This window comes from Amblyomma mixtum, chromosome 3 (genome assembly GCF_055824585.1).
Source record: "Amblyomma mixtum isolate Tamu chromosome 3, ASM5582458v1, whole genome shotgun sequence".
NCBI lineage: Eukaryota > Metazoa > Arthropoda > Arachnida > Ixodida > Ixodidae > Amblyomma > Amblyomma mixtum.
In genome coordinates this window covers 114,435,825-114,454,312 of record NC_143014.1, presented here as the reverse complement: position 1 = coordinate 114,454,312, position 18,488 = coordinate 114,435,825, and the positions used below count along the sequence as shown (strand labels likewise).

At 44.7% G+C, this 18,488-nt stretch overlaps 1 protein-coding gene across 1 annotated transcript in view; it reads right to left on the bottom strand.

Moving 5' to 3' along the window:
- Positions 1-18,488, bottom strand: part of LOC149351449 (uncharacterized protein CG3556) — a 77,772-nt gene that overhangs the window by 41,521 nt on the left and 17,763 nt on the right. Inside the window, exons 2-4 of the mRNA XM_089577025.1 lie at positions 6,907-7,144; positions 2,568-2,812; positions 1,696-1,865 (exon numbers count right to left, since the gene is read on the bottom strand). Coding sequence (XP_089433151.1) covers positions 1,696-1,865; positions 2,568-2,812; positions 6,907-7,144 — 653 coding nt within the window. The remainder of the gene's footprint in view (positions 1-1,695; positions 1,866-2,567; positions 2,813-6,906; positions 7,145-18,488) is intronic.

The window sequence follows — 18,488 nt, the reverse complement described above, 5'->3', positions numbered from 1 at the left end:
CTCTCCACACAGAATAAAAGCCCAGGAAGGGAAATAAAATATAGAAAATGAGTAGACGGGATAGTATTCAACAGAATTTTCCTAAGCCTTTAAAGCCTCACGTATCACCTGTGACACAGTTAATAAAAACGTGAATAATTTTATTCCTGCTCGCAGGACCGCATGAATTGTTAACGTACTCACAGAAAGGATCGTTTCAACACATTCATGAAAGCAAAATCAAGCTATGACCTGCCAAAGGTGCAGAGGCCTGCTGTAAGAAAAGTTCAATCAAAAGCCAACCGTAACGCCAAAACAGCCAAAATTTGTGTGGCCGTATTGCTGCATTGGCAGGTAATGGAGCAGTTTTGAAGTTTTGAGCTTTGAAATGCACTTACTGAATTTCTCTCATATTTAGCCGCTTTGAACGTCTAGAAATGATCAAAATGAACTAAATTTAATCGTGCTGTAGTGATTTTTTTCTTATTAAATATCTCAGCTTTATATATTTATGCAACGAACGAATTATTGCTGATGAAATCCTTTAAATTAACTTTTATCCGACGTTTTCGATGCCTGGCATTACAGGGTTAAGCTTATCGCGGCTACTACTTTCTGTAGCTACCGAGCAGCACTAGGTAACCTAGTTGACTGTTTCATAACAGCGTGAACCAATCTGGCACTAGAACCATAAAGAAAAAGAGACACAGCTGAGTAGTTTGAAATAGGCTTTATTCTAAAATGATGAGATCGAATAATGTAGTGCACAGCATACCGTTACGTGAAGTAGTTGCAAAGAAATCGGAGATCGTGTGTGTCTAATGTCTCACGGACGCTGCGCACTGCATTGCATTCAAAGCGCTTATGTGATGTTTAATGATAATTTTGCTTGGAAGTTCTTTGCATGCAATTGCATGTCAAGCACATGCATTTCTTCATAGCCGAAATGTTCGCATGTCATCATTCTAAAATCTGCACGTGATACGTCATTGCTGCAATGCCTAGTGCCTTAAGTCGGAAACAACTCACTGAAAACTACAGGCCAGTTTTGGTCATGAGTCCCAACTTCCGCTAAGATTCGTCCTTGATTTCCAGGTCCCTCACTCATACGCTGTCTACATCGTACTTGTACTGCGTTTCTGAGAAACTAGAGCCAAATTTTCTTAGGAGCTCTGTCAGTCCGGAGGATGTGTAACAGGAATCCAGAGCAAATTTTTTGAGCGCGCTTTCGCGCAAATTGAGTAACTTGAGCACTTGAGAGATTGCGCGACGGTATAAAGTGTTGTCACGCTCGATCGATTCCTCCTCAGCCACCGGATACGACGAGTGTTTTATATGGAGCGGAACGTTTTCTCTAAAGCCTACATTTCCGTACGACACCCTGAGGACCTTTTTTGTTTGGCGCACATGTCCATGACAAATAGAGAGAGAGGGAGGAGAAAGATCCTATATCAAGTTATGTTGGCCAACGAACAATGCATTGTGCTTTGTGCTTATACTTATTTTCCCTCACCGAAAAATTGAACAAGAAGTTCACGCGTCAATGTAGAGCTAGCCTCCACAAAGGCAAAGAGAGAAAAGCTCACTGCGAGCTTTAACGCTCATCCAAGGGTTCGGTAACGTCAGAAAAAAAAAAAACTAAACTGAGTAGTAGGTGACGTCGCTTCTTTGTTACAGCAGTGATGAAATTCTATTTAAAGAGTTCATTGATTTTACCTGCGTCACAAGGCCCGTGGTGTGAACGTTGCCGAAGCTGCCGTCTGGTTGCTGTAGCCTGGCCACAGGCCTGAGCGCGTCGTAAACAGTCGTCGACCGTTCACCAAGTTCGTTATCGCTCAAGCAGGCTGCAGCGAGAACGTTGACGGCAAGGGAGTCCATGACTGCAGCTGTAATCCCGACAGCACACATAAGCTCTCACATCACGAAGCCCGCTATGAAACGTAACTCTCAAACAATTTTAGCACCCAAACCCATGTGTGCGCAGAGAGAGTTAAAAAAAAAAATGAGCGTGGTTTTGCGGAGAAAGCGCAGCAATCTTGGAATTATTTCGTGATGCCCTATACAACGTGCCTTTTCTGAATGGGCTGAAGGTATAAGCAAAAATGCGGAGGCCTGGTGCGCGCAAAATTTGTTCAGAACAGAGGCGCACAGTTTTTCCGTGGCTTCGTTGTCGCGTCATTGCATGCTGCCATTCGCAAGCGCACAAACACCCACCGATGGCAAGCTCCATATACGTGGGACGGACATCTGTGAATCCTACTTGAGAAACGGCGGAACATCGAGACGGCAGTGTCCCCCGATTGTTTGCGAGAGGAATGAATGTTTGTCTTTTTTTTTCAGTCTGAACTTGCGCTGAATGCTATTAAGTGTGTAGTGATATTTTGTGAATCTGGGTAGTTTCAGCGCCAGTGCGTGCTCGCAGCGGCGTCCACAGCGAATCACTCTTAATCCACGCCGTTGGTGGCCACGAGTGCCTCCCTATTCAAGCATCACGGAGCCACGCCGCGTCTGTGTGAGGTAGTGTCCGATCGCTGCAGAATGGCCTCCATCGCGTTAAGCGAAAAGAACGGGCGAAAAGACGTTGGCACCTGGGGTGTGAGTGGCCAGCTCTTGGACGTTGGCCATTGCTTCGTCCATGAGCTTGCGGCCGCGGTCGCCGAGCGAGCAGAGGGCCAGCAGCTGCATGGCCTCCGAGAACCGATTCCGGGGCACCGGGTCACTCGACTTCTTCCGTAGGAGCACGCCCAGGTTCCGACCCCGGGGGTCCCGGATGGGCTGGCAGGAGGCCGACAGCGCGAGTACGTGAAGCGCCAGCTGGCCTTTCTCCGCAGTCCTGGCCATTGACGAGAGGGAGACGAAGGGGGGTTGCAGCCAGTCTTACCTGCTCTTACAGTGCTGCTCCCATTAAATGAGGTGCAGCTCTCGGCTGCCAAGCGCGGTTTTTCACGATAAGGCTTCTAATTGTGCTTGTTAGGAAGACAGAGTGTTTGAGCGAAGTCCAGCAAAAGTTTTTGAAAGTGGGCTTTTTAAAAGAACTTGAATTGCGGTTGGGGCATGTTTGCCTGATTACATGATTAGGGGATGTAGCGCGGAATAACGCGGAGGGCAGGCAAGACGGCGTTGTTCTGTCTGCCAATCCTGGCTGCATTTTTGTTCGTCCTCGTCGTTTCGCGCTACATCCCCTAATCATGTAAAAGAACACGAAAAAACGTACACAGGAAAGAGCAGAAGATGAAGATCTTGAAGATGAAGAGCAGAAGATCTTCTGCTCTTTCCTGTGTACGTTTTTTCGTGTGCGCAACGCAATCCCAAAAAAGCTATGCACCAACTCGTCCAGCAAGAAGTTCTTCTACATGCAAAAGAACGCTGAGGACAAATTGAGGTTGGCCTGCATCGATAGATTACCGCGTTTTTTGACAATGAGGCTGCCTTCACTGAAAACGGAGCTTTTACGGGCTAGAAAAGGTAAAAAAATGAAATGGTGTCGCCACCAAAAGGCCACCTTCACAAGCAAACTGCCTGCGTCAACGTAGTTTGTTTTACTTTCTTTTTGGTGCAGTTTCAGGAGGCTACGCAACACCGCCATTCGCATCTTAACGGCTATCGCATAGTCATTTTCGATGTGGGCGTCATGGGTTTGAATCGTCTGGCGGAAAAACTTTTAAATCCAATTTTCTCGGCAATAAATGTTTTTTTTTTTTGATACCGGACAGATATTAACGTAGCCAAAAAGAGCCACAGAATAAAAGTTGGATGACGTTGCCCTCGGCGTTCCTTTAAGTGTAAAGATGGATTTTGTGGCACAGTAATGCACTTGCTGGCGGGCGTCAGAAAACAGGTGAATCGTGTTAGCTATCATGCATAGGCGTCCAGTTGCAATTAGAGGTTTGTAGCTTGCTGTTCGTAAACGCGGTGCCAGTTTTCAAAGCACCGAAATCGCGATTACGCTCAACGATGTAGGGCAACGAAATCAGGCGTTCCCACGCGTCATTCGGTAACCGGGCGGCTCTGGAGATTGCGTATTAACACTCACGAACAAACGTCGTTCGGCGACTCAAGTGACCCATGGCTTTCTCAATCACGGCCAGACGAGCACGACTCGAGGGAACAGAGATAGTCACGTGACATGTTCGTCGCCGAGCGACGTGGGCTGTTGGGCGTGGCTTCGTGAGCTCCACAGCGGCGCTAGCCACCATAGCGGTGCACGAGCGCTCGTTCCGTCTCCGTTTTATGTCCTCGTCTTGTGCTGTGCTAGTTTGCTTACCGTTTAAAAACTAGTGTTTGGTTGTTTGTTTGTTTAATAACGTTTAACGTCCCGAAGACACTCAGGCTTTCAGGGACGCCGTAGTTGAGGGGTCGGGACAATTTCAACCACCTGGGGTTCTTTAACGTGTACTGACATCGCACAGTACAGGGGCCTCTATCATTTCGCCTTCATCGAAATGCAACCGCCGTGGCCGAGATCTAACCCGAGTCTTTCGAGTCGGCAGCCGATAACCACTGAGCCACCGCGGCGACAGAGTCTTGTTATGCATCTTGCTAGTTAATATGATTCCCCATTTTTCTGACGTCCGCGCGCACTGGAAGTACTGCGCTGCAGAAGCCATATTTATACTTCAAAAGCTATTTTTCAAAATTACCGGTGATCTTGGCCCTGTAGAAGTAATTAGCTGTAATGCTGCAACGATGAACACAGCGACAAAACGAACAAACAGGTGCGTCTGTTTTTTCTTCTTGTCTCGGTGTCCATCATTACTCTAGCCAAATTATACAAAGTTTGTATTCAGTCTATCGCACGTGCGCTATAGTGTTAAATTCTGTGAGCATCAGCGCGCACAGGGTAATGTGTCACACTGCGCCGATGGAGGAAATTCATGGCCAGCGAAAGGCACCAAGATAGACATGGAAGTATGCAAGAACACACCTGAACTGTGCTGCGAACTATCGGTCGCTATATGGGGTAATTGAAGAAATGCACCATAGGTCAGCAAACCAGAAAAAAAAAAAGAAAACAGTGCAAGACGAACGCCGACCTTTTCCTTGTCCGCCGTTGTAAAAGTTGCTTTCTTTTCTTCAAGATTGCAAATTACCGATCACGACATTCTATTCCAATATTATGCAAGGCTTCCCAGCTAACGTAAGCAAAAGTGTTTAAAAAGAACGCTTAATAAAACACGCTGCAGGGCTACTTGGTGATACATTGTTCATGTGCTCAGTGCCTTCCTTCTAAATCAAGGTTTTAAAAGAAACTGGTGCCATAAATGAAACAAACTGCTCACCTAAAACAGGCTTGAGTGTCTCTAACTTGTAGCACTGATGACGCAAAAATACACTTGACGCAGTAAAAACAGTGCAGTACGGACGGGTGGTACGGGTTCTAATTTAAAAGTATTTGGCTGAGTACAACTGCGCTCCCTTTTTCATCTTGAGACTGAGAACACTAACAATACAATGGTAACTTAGGCTCTAAATAAAGACGAGGAAAGAAAACAAGAGGGGAACAGAACGGAATGGACGCTTTGTCATCGCCTCATGATTCCGTTCGGTCTAAATAGGTTAGGAAGAGAATCAGCTTCTCCCTTCTTAGGCTAATAGGCGCATATCCGTGTAGCAGTTTAATAAGTACATTCTTCAGATCATATTACCTGAAAGTTTGGGGCTCCGCTGTACGGGTCGGTTTATTAACACGAAAGCCTTCGCATTATAACCCAAACGTGTGCGTTTAGAGCATTTTGTAATAGGTTAAATTTGCCTCGAATTCTATTACATGGTTTAGACAAGAAAAACTCGTGACTTCAATTTTTTCGAATGGCATCTCAACTCATCTTTTGCGCTAAACATGCTTCGCTCTTTGAGTTTGAGTTTCTTTATTTCTACCACAGCCAAAAAGTTACATCATAAAAACATACGAGAAAAAAACGCTTTCAGAATCCTTAGTGAACTACGTCTACTGGTTTTGCTCCGTAAAATTTCTTGCGCTGTCCGTTAACACTTTCGCCGTATGGTGCGCTAATGGACATTTCTGTGAACGATTCAACCTAGTCTCTTCTATCTACACTCAGAACCGTTGCTTTAAGGAAACCACTGCACTTAAATGGAAAGAAAACCGCGATAACAAATGAAAACGTGAGTTGGATTTATCGCGTGAATAAATCTAAAAGAGAAGAACAAAACTCCGAAATTTTACGTGCCCATACTTCTCTGGCACTATTTTGTCTTCATTAAAAAAAATGATGAGATACGAGAATTCCGAAACCTTTCATTTTTTCTTTTTCATTTAGGTCTTAGCGTTCAAGGCGAAAAAAAAAACTACTACCCTTTTTCTTTGCCGTTACACACAAAACCGGTGCTCACTGCAAACGTTTCGCATAAAATATTCCAGTCACATAAAAAATGACAAGAGGTATAAGGTGATCCTCTTTAAACACCTTAAAAACAACAATTTCTAAATCTAATTGATTTCTACTGCACAGATATCCTTGTTGGAAGATGACGCTCAAAAAGACTTAAGTTTTAAATGGCTTCACTCTCGTAGATTTCCCGCATACACCCACGTGCCGTTGCTGGAGAGAGACTGTTTGTATGAGCTAAGTGTCCCGCCCACGGGTCTGTATTTGAACCTATGTCCTATAAAGGCTTTCGTAGAGAGTGTAGAACGCAGATCGCTCACTCCTGGAAAGCGCGATACGATGAGAAATTATTGCGCACGACCTTACTAGGAACTGCTGCGCCCACGTAGATGCATGAGGAATGAGCGTTCCCAGCCATTACCAGTCATCGAAGAGCGCTAGCAAGCAAGCCGGAGTTGGCGAAGCGTCGTCGTTGTTTGGCGCCGTCTATAAATGCAGCCTCTAATGGACTCTGCCAAATCGCGCGTTGGCGGCCGGCGCAGGGCCGTCGCGTCAACCAGTGACGCAACCTGCGTACGTTGGGAGTTGGACGAGTAGCTGATGCTGCAGCTCTCGCACGTGCAGCAGGGCTTCGGCAGAGCAGCGGTCGAAGAAGGTGGGGTCAACCAACGCCAGCGCCAGCGTCCTCTGGTGCGCCTCGCCTGGGGCAGTCGTGTCCTTGTACTGGTGGCACGGGTGCGCCTTCAGCCAGGAGCGCGCGCGGCCAAGAGCCTCTTCCTCCGTCGCCAGGGCCCCCTGCGGATCCGGCGGCCCGTCTGAAGAGCCGCGCCGGGTCACTCACCCGGAAAACGCAGCCATTAGTCTACAAGGAGCCCCAAGCTGCAAAAGCGATTGTGCCAGGCGCGTATCCCTGGCAGAGGAAGCAAGGAGGGTTCCGGGAATCATCATAATGACCTGAACGCCCAAGTATGGCGACATTTTTGTCTCCAAAACGACATAAGAAAGCCGAATCAAAGCTAGTGAACGCAGCAACAACGTTGCTATCGTCCAGTTTTACGCGCAAAGCAGCTAACCTGCGGTTTGGTCCTGTGGCCCTTCACTTTTATGAAGTATACAGGCGGCAGCCTTGTCCTTTTCTGTTCGTTTGCCCCAGTTGCTCAAAGAAACGAACCCAGAGCAAAAAATAATATATACAGGGTGTCCACGCTAACTTTAGCCAAGGGTTAAAAATAAAATATTTGAGGTAGGCCAGGGAAACCACTTGCATACGTCTACCAACCGGCTCGCGCTTCATAGGTAATTTTTTGTTTTGCAGTTAATTAATTAGCAATTGAGATAATTTTTCTAAATGCGTAAATATTGACTTTAGGCAGCAAATGTGAATAGCAACTTGAAGGAATCATATTCTTAGCGGTAAGAAACAGACACAACACCAAGATACACACACACAGGACACCCGCTAAGAATATGATTCCTTCAAGCCGTTACCAACTAGCCCAACTTAATGTTTTAACGAAGTTTTAGTGAATAGAAAAGTTGTAGAGCACCTTCAGAAACCCACATTCCATTTATTTGCGGTAAAGAAAACCTCACGTGTATCTTTTTTCCGAGCTGCAAAGAAAGCCCGCGAAATACAAATAAAAATTCACGTGACTAGCGCATTCGCGTGCCACAATTGTGCTGCTCTCAACCGTGGCTTGAGTGAACGAAATCAGCGGCTGGCAAGACGCGACGACCTCAATGCTCCGGCAGGGCGATATGTCAGCGGTGGTTGCGGCGCCCGCGCAAGCCAGTCTGCAAGCGTGACGGTGCAAGTTGCAGCGAACGCGCCGGGCATTGTGAGTTATGACATGACCAAAGGTGACAAACACAAATTCGACGAGTTTTATTCGCCATTGAGAGACAGAAGAAAAGTCTGTCTATCTTGCCTAGCAGTCCAATGACAATTAGCTAAAATAAAGCGGGCTGGCCAGTTGTGCCAGCTTCTAGGTTGCTTTTTAGTGTAATGTTATCTGGGTTTTCTGGGTTTTTGCGCAAAAGACACGACACAAAAGAAACGAGGTAGACACGACAAGCGCTTACTAACAACTCAGGTGTTTATTGTCGGAACATTTGCTTAAATACAGCAGCTCCTCTTATCAAACAAGAAGATGGAAAGAAGAGACTTCACATTCATACATATCAGATCAGCACAGATCCCATCATCTCACGAGTGAATGCATGCTTCGAGTTCTAATTCTGCGCAAAATAACTGATTTCTTTTTTTGAGAGCAAAATTGAAGGATTGCTGACACACGAGTTACCCAATTTTTCTTTCGCATTAGCCTTGAAGGAATCATATTCTTAGCGGTAAGAAACAGACACAACACCAAGATACACACACACAGGACACCCGCTAAGAATATGATTCCTTCAAGCCGTTACCAACTAGCCCAACTTAATGTTTCCAAGTTGCGTCTTGCACCGGCGCAGTACTGACGTTTTTTCGAGCGCGGGAGTGCAGTTGCGGCAATCCCGAATATGGTCAATCATTTTGCTACCCTAATTGTTCCTGATATCTCTTGCGTGCTCCCTCAGCCTTTCATTAAGGCACCTCCCAGTTGGCCAATATACTGCTTACCACAGGCAAGCGGTATCGAGTACACAACGCTCTTTTTACAGGCCACGAATCGAATTTTGTGTCGTGTCTTTTGCGCAAAAAAACCAAAATGCTTAGGCACCAACTAGCCTGCAAAAGCATACTTGCAAGTTATCTGGGTTCCAGATGGATGACGCGTGTTCTAAGTTAGGCCGAACGTATGTGATATGTAACTGCTTTTTAAATGATGGTGGAGCAACGGAAAATTTTTTCTCAGATAACCAAGCATGGTTAACCAAGCTTTTGGTATTATGTACTCAACGTGCGGTTTCCATGACAGGGTGTTAGTAATCTGTACGGCAAGCTATTTCAGTGTTTTTGTCGTTTCTAGCAAACGAGTGTGAAGAAAATAATCGGGACAGGTTTATCGGTTGCAGAAAACTCACTGATTTGCATTTAAAAATAAAAAGTTCTACTTTCCATGACTTGCATCCTTGAGTGATGTTAGCAAGTTAGATTGAAGAGCGAAATCATCACGGTCATTAGATGTCTAGTGTGACAGAACACACTAATCTGCAAAGATTTTGAGCTTTTTTTCCACGTTTTTTCTCTTATGAAATATGCGATTTGTACACATTATTCACGCATAAACATGCTTCCAGCAGTGCACCTGTACACATATCAGACTATTCCTAAATTTATTCCTATTCCAATGATTGCCTTCAGTTTAACCATAATTTTCGCCGCGAGTAAAAAAAGTATCTTTCCCAATTTTCTTGTTCGAGACATCATGTCATCACAATTCCTGATTAAGACGACATTCTTATTCACAAGGGATTCAACTTACCTAATAGTTCTTTTCCCTCTGATGTATTTCTCAAAGAGCGCAAACTTCCAAGTCTACTGAGAGCTATTTTCGGAATGAAATAAGATAAGCTGTCGACTTTCGCTTCGCAGCGATTCTGGTGTTCGCAGCGAAGTTAGCGGCCCCCGAAGTCAGGCTTGGCTTGCTCCTCGCTCTACAAGGCTGTCCCAAAGGTCCGCTCTTGAACGTTTGCAAATTGAGAACCCAAGCGTAAAATCGTTGACAATGAAGCGCGGCAAGTATGGCGTTCATAACTATTAAGAGCATCATTTTCACTCTTCACTGGTGCGTGTATAACAAGTAATCACCGTGAAAGATCTTTTTAACGCCGTCCAACACAATCAGTGCGCGAGCACCACGGAAAAGGGAGATTTTTGTGTATGCAAGGTGTCTTCTTTTTTAGTAGACAAGAGGTAACCAACTGAAGCGGAATACACCATGGCGTTCACTTTAAGAGCATCTTTTGTCGTTTTGTCTCCTTAATCGTCCTCTTCCTGCTGAGGAGCCGGTGTTTGTTCCAACAATGACAGCTAGTTTGCAAAACAGAAGTGTTTTTGTTTATGTTATGCATATACGAAATACTTATCGGCGGGTGATCAACTGCAGTCAAAGGTCAAAAGCACCGTATTTGCAGCGAAGGCGCCGTTCCCCCGAAAGTCCACTTTCTTAGGAGCAAGTGAGGGAGGATAGCGTGCTATCTCTATCTTTGAATGGAAACGGGAATGAGCCGACTCCCCTTCGCGGCTTATTCTAGTCGAAAGCGCCTACCTAAGGCCGTACGTCCACTGGGTGATACGCGAGAAGGACGAGGTGGCTGCACTGTGGATAAAAAAAAAAGAAGAAATTAAACGAAACTGCCTTTATCGTCTGTCTAAGATAATTTGAGTTTGAATTTGAAGAACAGGCTTTCCCGGGGATATTAGGAAAAGGTAAGTTGTTCGTAAAGCCCTTGATCAAGCTAATCTCCCGTAAGGAACCTGCAGCGGCAACCAGAGTGCATCACCGGTTAAAGCAACGGATTACTTGTAGCGTGATAACTTGACTGAAGATATATTGACGAGGAAGATAGACTATATGCACTGTCGAAGTATGTAGCAGCTACAGTATCTTGTTTTATGTTTTACTGCGTAAGCAATATAGTGCCATTAGGCGGAAATGCGGGCGCTTGTCTGTGCGCGGCCGAAGAGTGAAGCCTCCGGCGCCTGCAACGAGCCGAGTGCAAGAATTGCACCGCGAGAGAGGCGACAAGGCAAATCTACATCGGCGGAGGCGGAGAGAGGGAAAGCGGCGCCTACAGCGAGCGCGCGTCATCAGCTTATCCAACGTGGCGAACCAAGTAAGGCGAAATGTGAATAATGCAGCAAGTGAAAACGCACAAAAAATTTCTAGAGAGCCATAAAGAAAGCCAAAGGTTTAATTAACTGAAGCAACTTTCACAAAATAGTGTGCGGTAAAAGAGGAAAACATGAAATGAAAACAGCATCATTAAAAAGGCGCATTCTGCCCATGCAGTTCATCGCATCAGGCCCCCTGAATGCCTGTGAAGTTTTATGTTTAGTTACATTCACGACTTTATTAATGTTTAGCAGATAACTAGCATATATGTGTATGAAGTAAGCGACATAGCTGGGCATATGGCCCAAATGTTTTGACAACTCGATGGCACTTTGAGCATCATGAAGATTAAAATTACTCTTTAAATATCAAGCAGTGTCACGCCCTGTAGATGAAAGATGCTCAGTCCCTACCTCTTTAGATCAATTACCATGTTATATTTTTAAAACCTCGCTTTGTTTTTACTTCTTAACGTTCAAGAAAGCGTTTTTCCACCAGTATAAGTACATACCCATGGAAAAGCAACTTTTGTCATAGTGTAATTCCGCTGTGTTGAGTTTGAGTAAACTGAACAAGAGAACTACGCATGTTTAACGAAAAACTTTGTCAGAAGGAAGTGGGAAGCCATGCATCTTGGCAACGTTGATCGTTGTTTAACTACCGACACAGAAACAATATGCTACGAACCGTAGCTTCTTGCTGCAAGTGCTGCTAAGACTTATTTACCTACTTACATAATGCCGTTAGAGAGAGCACGCGTTTTTCAAGTTTTTTTTTTTTTGAGTTAGCGGTCCGGGGATAGTCATTATATTAGAAAATGAGCTGCTGGCATTGCAGTGTAAACTTTATTACGCAGCGTTTTCTCGCTGTAACGTGCGTTCTTCCGGGTTTCTTCGAAGTGGAATGACTTATGGTGCTTAGTGTTCGCTATGTTTCTGTCAAGATAATAGCAAAGTAATATTTTTTTTCTACTTATTTCTTGAAGCATGGATGCTTACAACTTAAGCACAGTCATTGCCACGTGAAATGTCAAGCCTGGGCGAAGGTACTGCTGCAGTTATCTTTCAGAGGTTGAGTTGAGATGTATGATCTGGTTCTCCCATCCGGAAGGTTTTGAAAATTGGCATTCGCTCCTTGCGTACCGAATTTGCGCACAATAGTTGAAGCAAGCATATGAGCCAAAAAATATGCTCGGTTTTCTTGATTGGACTGGACGTACCGATAAATTTTCGGCGCGTCTCGCTAATGCTTTCATTGTAATGCGCCTAAATTGGGTTTCATCAGCACGCGACCGCTCGAGACGACTGACTGTTTTCGAGCGGTGAGCCCGTATGACTGGGTTATTTTGTAACTGACTGTGCACGCCTTGTAATAAGTATTACGAACATTTTATTTTGTTTTTATGCACATTTGCGTGATTATTCCCGACCGGTCAGTAATCTACTACAACTAGGTATAACAGTCCTTTGGAAACATTTTAAGCTTTTATGCAAACGAAAACAGCAGGAATATCAGCGCCCTCAGCTGACGGTGCTTCACTATATTTAAGGACATTGAAGTTACATTCTGGAAAAGAATAAACTGACCAGCGGGAGTAGAAAAGTCATGAAGAGCCTTGAAGAACGCCATATATTTTTTGTGTTTGCGAGACTAACCGTCATTTAAAATCGTGAGCTGATATCTAAGTGCTAGTCAATAGCGCACTAATTTGGCGGTGCGCCGTAAATACCACGCATTTTGATTTCATGAAAAAAAAGAGCATAATGCGTGCCAGGTTAAATGTCTTCTGGAAACTGAGAAAGGTGCCGAGCCCCGTAATATTTAGAGCTCGTAGTCACTGCGTGTTTGGGTAATGGATATTTGAGCTCTGTTGATTGCTTTTCCTTTTAAAGGCCTACATAAAGTTCTACGGTCACATCCTTTAATGATAAAAATGATCGATTTAATTAGACAGATATATTTTGAAATGCAAGCAACCTTGAACTTCCCTGCTTGTCCCTCCACGTGCGTTTTGTCTGTGCAATGTAGCCGATATAAGCATTTCTTTTAACCCTTGAGGCTTTACTAACAACCGAGAAATTAGAAATGGTTAACAATGCATCATTTTATAACGTGCTAACATTGATTTTAGGTTAAGTGCAACTGAAGTACTCAAAACCATTGGAGATTGCACGAGTACGTCCAAAACTTGGAACGACTTAATTTCTAATTAGAGAGGATATTTGATTTGATGCCCATTGCTTTACTATAGCTTTACACTGCAACATGTACGAAAACAAGGTTCTGTAGCTAAGAAAGCATATATGGCGGAAGCCACACGCGCGAAGCGCGTCGTTTCTTGCTGTTCCTAGATCGGTATAGTGAACTCTGCCTTTATGCGAGGTCTTGCGGTAGTTATCGATGCGCATCCCCTCTAGCTCGGCTGGAAACACTCAAGTGATACTCCTGACCCTTCACTGCTAAGATTCCTATTATTGGAGTGCTATCCTATCTGTGACGGAGATGAGAAACTCTAGCCCAACTAGCTGACAATCAGTACACGAAGAACAGCAAAGGTGTCTTCTGCAACCAATCAACAAGCTGTATTTTGCAGTGATGGGTGACTTATCAATGGGAAACGGATGTTCAGGTATGAGTGGACGCGACTCACTCGCCTAATTATTGCTACTTTGCCTATATTATTATTGTTCACGTAATGAAGAATTACTAGTTTTGTATGCGCAAATGCCCTGCGATTTCTTGCAAAGTAGTGTTATGATTGCCACTGGTTTCGGTTAAGGATTTAGTGAGGAGATGGGTGAGTAGCTCGGAGTAATTAAAGTAGGCCGGGTGCCATAACGGCTGTTCTTGGCACAGCATTGGTTTTTTTCTCTAAGTGATTAGCATGGGTGCAGGTGTACTCAAGTTAAGTTTTGCTGAGTAAAGTTCGCCAGCGAATGTTCTGAATATAATTGCGATTACATGGAAACGCAGAAAACGCCGCTATGGAAGATTTGTGATCACATGGAGATGAACGGTGGTGGTGTTACGTTTAGGCACATTTCACAGAAACTCGTACTCTCACGCTGTGGTATCACACAACAGCTGGCCTACAGTATATACAGTAGAATTGCAAAAAATGTTTTCATGCCACACAGCGAGCACTCTTAGTTAAAAAATTGCACTACAAAAAATGCAGAAAATGGGTATTTCACATGTCTCATTGTTAAATCGAAGATACGTAATTTCTTCATTGTAAATGTTCAGTTCAGGCCTGGTATTTTCAATTCAGAAGATAATTTTTGTTTTAATGCTGCCTTTATTAATAACACAAGAAGGCTAAGCGCCGCAGCACACTAGAAATATATGTCGATTGGGTCCAAGTGTAAGGAACAGTCTTTAAGGTAGGTCGAGTAAGAAACTAGAATGGCCGTTATGATATTTCCGATGATGATGATGGTGGATTTTAGTGGCGCAGGGGCAGCTTCGGCCAAAGAGCGCCATGTCACAAAGGTGGGGGGAGGTCAAATACCGATTTTACAAGAATTTCACCCCACAGAGGCCAAGCACCAGGTCAAGGGAAAGCTTGTACCCATTTATCACTGGTGGGTTCCCAGTGGTCCTGGGGATAGAACCCCGCACCTTCCGCATGCAAGGTGGATTCTCAAACCACTAGAACACTGGTGCAGTTGTATTAGATTTCCGCCGTCGTCTTGTGCTGTAGAGTGCATTGCGCGTCAACAGCGCAAAATAAAGACGAGACGTAGACTGAGACGCAGACAAGAGCTGAGTATCATATGAATTTATTTAAGAAACGGTACTCATATAAATAAGTTGGGAAACAAAACAATACATGCATTTCAAAACACAGCCTGAACGTTCGGAACGTTATCGTCCGTGATCAGCCAAAGCCTCGTTGCATTCCTATTCGGGTCATTATAAACATATCAAGGAAGTTTCAGAAGTCTTTTGCCTCAAATCAGCGCTCAAAAAGGCATGCCAGAGAAAGATTAGTGACAGCGTTACGGCTTAGGGCTCTACGCTGCGCGCAAACGGCTATCCTCCACAAATCGTTTATAGGGCTTCTGAAAAGCTTCTTAGGAGCTTGAGAAACAAGGAATGTGGAAACAAAGAAGAGAAAGGCGGCATGTGGTTACATATAGGCATGGAACATCGCACGGGCTGGAGAACGTCAATATCAAGGACGCCGATGTCGCGCCTAGGAAACAGTACAATGTGCTAGCAAGCTGTGCTGACCCGAAAAGCAAGGAAGGATGGCTGCCAGGTGCGACATGTTTTGCCGATCGCTTCCATGAGATGTAGGTGTGGTGCTCGAGATTCTGTTAGATTCCGTTCATATGCGGCGCTTTCTATATTAGTCAAACTGGGAGGTGCGCTAACGCGCGCGCGACTAATGGAACCTGAAAAAAAAACCAGGAAAAATGATTCCCTTCCCCGCATAGCTGTTCACTGTATGGAGTGTAAATTCGCGCCGATATATACTAAAACACTCGTTCTTTTCTGACACAAGCAAAAGTTGACCGGCTATGTCATGGAGGCTTTCTGCATTCAGAATAAGAGCGTAACATGTATTAGTCATCATTCTGTAACCTTTTCTAACAAGGAAGTTAGCTATCGTGCCTCTCACTTGCCATGGTTGCAATCGTGCGTTTTGCAGTGCTAGTTTGGGTTTTGTTTCCTGCCCTATTTATATGCGTACCGCTTCTTGAATAAATTCTGTTGATAGTCAGCGCTTGTCTCTGACTCCGTCTGCATCTCGTCTTTTCGCTCTTGACACACAATGAATACTTACCAGCTCGCCCAAATTTAATCCTTAATCAACTGTAGAGCGCCTTGCCTGATTAATGGCTCTTTCTATGCTAAAACTGAAAACGGAATCTCGTCCTCGTTTGTCTGCTTTCGTCCCAGTTTCAAATCGCGCTGTATTACTCAGAAAACTCTCCCACTCCACCTCTCCCATCCTTCCTCCCATTTAATTACGCAGGCCAGACTTTCAAAATATACGGGCCACTTTGCTTTGCATTGTACTTTCTGAATTGCGCGTGGTTTTGCGCATCGGAATGGTCACGTAACAGCTGTGACGGGAAGCACACTCCTTGCCAGAAGTTCAGAGCCCAGTGGGTTTCGCTTCTCGACCACGTCGTGTGGCTCGTTATGCATTCCCAGTGTTCCAGATCTCTTGAAGGCAAGAGGATGGTTTGGTATATGAAGTTTACCGTCACAAAACGATTCGGGCTATGAGCGTGAGCAGTGGATGGCTGCGGAATAATTTCGACCACGTGGGGTTCTTTCAGGTGCACTGAAATAGCAGTACACATCATCTTTGCGTTTCGCGTCCATCGAAACGCGGCCGCCGCGGTCGGGAACGAACCCGAGTCCTCCCCTTAAGAAAAAATCTAATGACTTTCTTTAGAAAGTCTAGTGACTTTTGACATTAGGATCTTATGCCTTTCTCATGACTTTCTGGTGATTTTCCTAATGGCTTTCTAAAACGAATTGGCCACCGTGGTTCTAGTGTGTTCTTAATGTATGCTTTTCTGATGTTTTTTTCTTGACTCTCTCATGTGCTACCTGCCGTGGCAAAACCCGATCCAATTATGGTGATCAGTAATGCAAAATAACAGACAAAACAAAAAAGTAGACCAAACACAAAAAGAAAAAACTGCCCACGTGCAGGGGTTCGAACCGCCGAGCTTAGACACTCCATCTTACCGCTTTAACCACTACACCACGCCACCAGACGTTAACTTGTCAACTTATGTGGCCTGATATGTGGAGCCACAGTTGTTTCCTGTTCTTTCCATTGTGTGTAAATGTAGCACCAGCATCTTACATGCACGCACGGGAAAACAACGTTGTTCAGAAGGACCTTTCAGGCCTCTTGCGGGTGCCAACGTATTCCGAGCCTTGACATACAGCGCACAGGCCGTATCAAACCGCTTGGGAAACTACAAGTCTCAGAACGACAGCTGTCCGTTTTACTGTCTTAGCGCTCCTAATCCTTGGCACAGACCACAGCGTTGTGCAAAACTGCACTCCGGGGCACAAATTACTGAAATAATGCGCTAGGTAGCTTCAAAACTTCCGAGCATGTTAGCGACACACATCTTTCTATCCATCCAAATGTTTGAATAATGTAAACACACATGATGAGGTGACTGAAGATCGAGAGACTGCGCTGTCTTCTTTTTTATCTTGTACACTGGTACATCGCATGCTTGTCACGGGTTCTTTTCTTGTTGCGTTCCTTTCTGCACTGTTCGGAGTTGTATTGAAAACAGCGCGCTTACGCTTGCAACGTGACGCACTATATGGAGTCTGCGACTGAGCGAGCCTTTGATATTACGTTGTTCGTTGCTGTATCAGTGCCTTCGAGCCTATATTTTACACTTTGCAGACAAAAAAAAAGTTCTTCCTTTCACTCCTGCTGGTGGCACGTTTTTTGGACACTCATATTAGCGCCACCGCGCGATACGTTCATCGCAATGAATAACGATCAGAGGTAACGACGACTAATCTGGACACTAAAGAACACAAAAAAATCCAATTTTCCGTGGAATGTTTCAATAGCTAGCTGTCGAGAAGCATACTGTTTTTTTTTTTTTCAAGAAAATCTTCACTGGTAAACAACCTCTCTCTTTTCAGGCTGTCGACACTGTCATAAAAGCGTAAATTATAACCCCCCCCCCCTCTTCCCAAGTGCCTCCGGCGCTTGTTGCATTTATTTCATGCATGCCTTTGTGCGTACCACACAGGCAATGGCATGAGAGAAATTCGTGTGAAATAACATCTGAGTCTGTTGTGGTATATTTCAGCATGGGGGTTAACGACGAGAAAACTCACTTGAGTGGCTGATGGCCGATGACACCAGGAAATCTTCCGTTTTAACGCCAAAGAGTCTCTGCTGAGTTTTCATGCATGAACATGACACCAGAAACTCAACGCTAATTTTTGTAAGGGTCGGGCTCAAAAGTCGAGTGTCCTAGCCACGGAGCCCCTACGACGGGGCGAAAGAAAGATGGACGCCGGTCCTCCCTCCTCAGGAGCTTGGACTTCCACGGATCCAACAAGAGCCCTACCACACGGCTTAGAAACGGGCCCCTTTGGGCTCTAAACTCCTGATAAAGGCTTTGCCATGTAAGTAAAAGTAGCTTGCCTTTATTTAAGGGATCGAACAAAGTCAGGGATATAGATGCGCGAAATAAAACAACACAATTTATGTGTCTTGAGCGATAAAATAAAAGAATAAACGCTAGCGAAGGTTTCCTTTTGGTGCAACGCAATGGTGTAGGAAAAAGTTCTTGTCGTGCAACTGCCAATATTTTGTAGTTATCTGGTCTTTTTTGAGCGTGTTCCCATTAAAAGAGAACTTGATTCTACG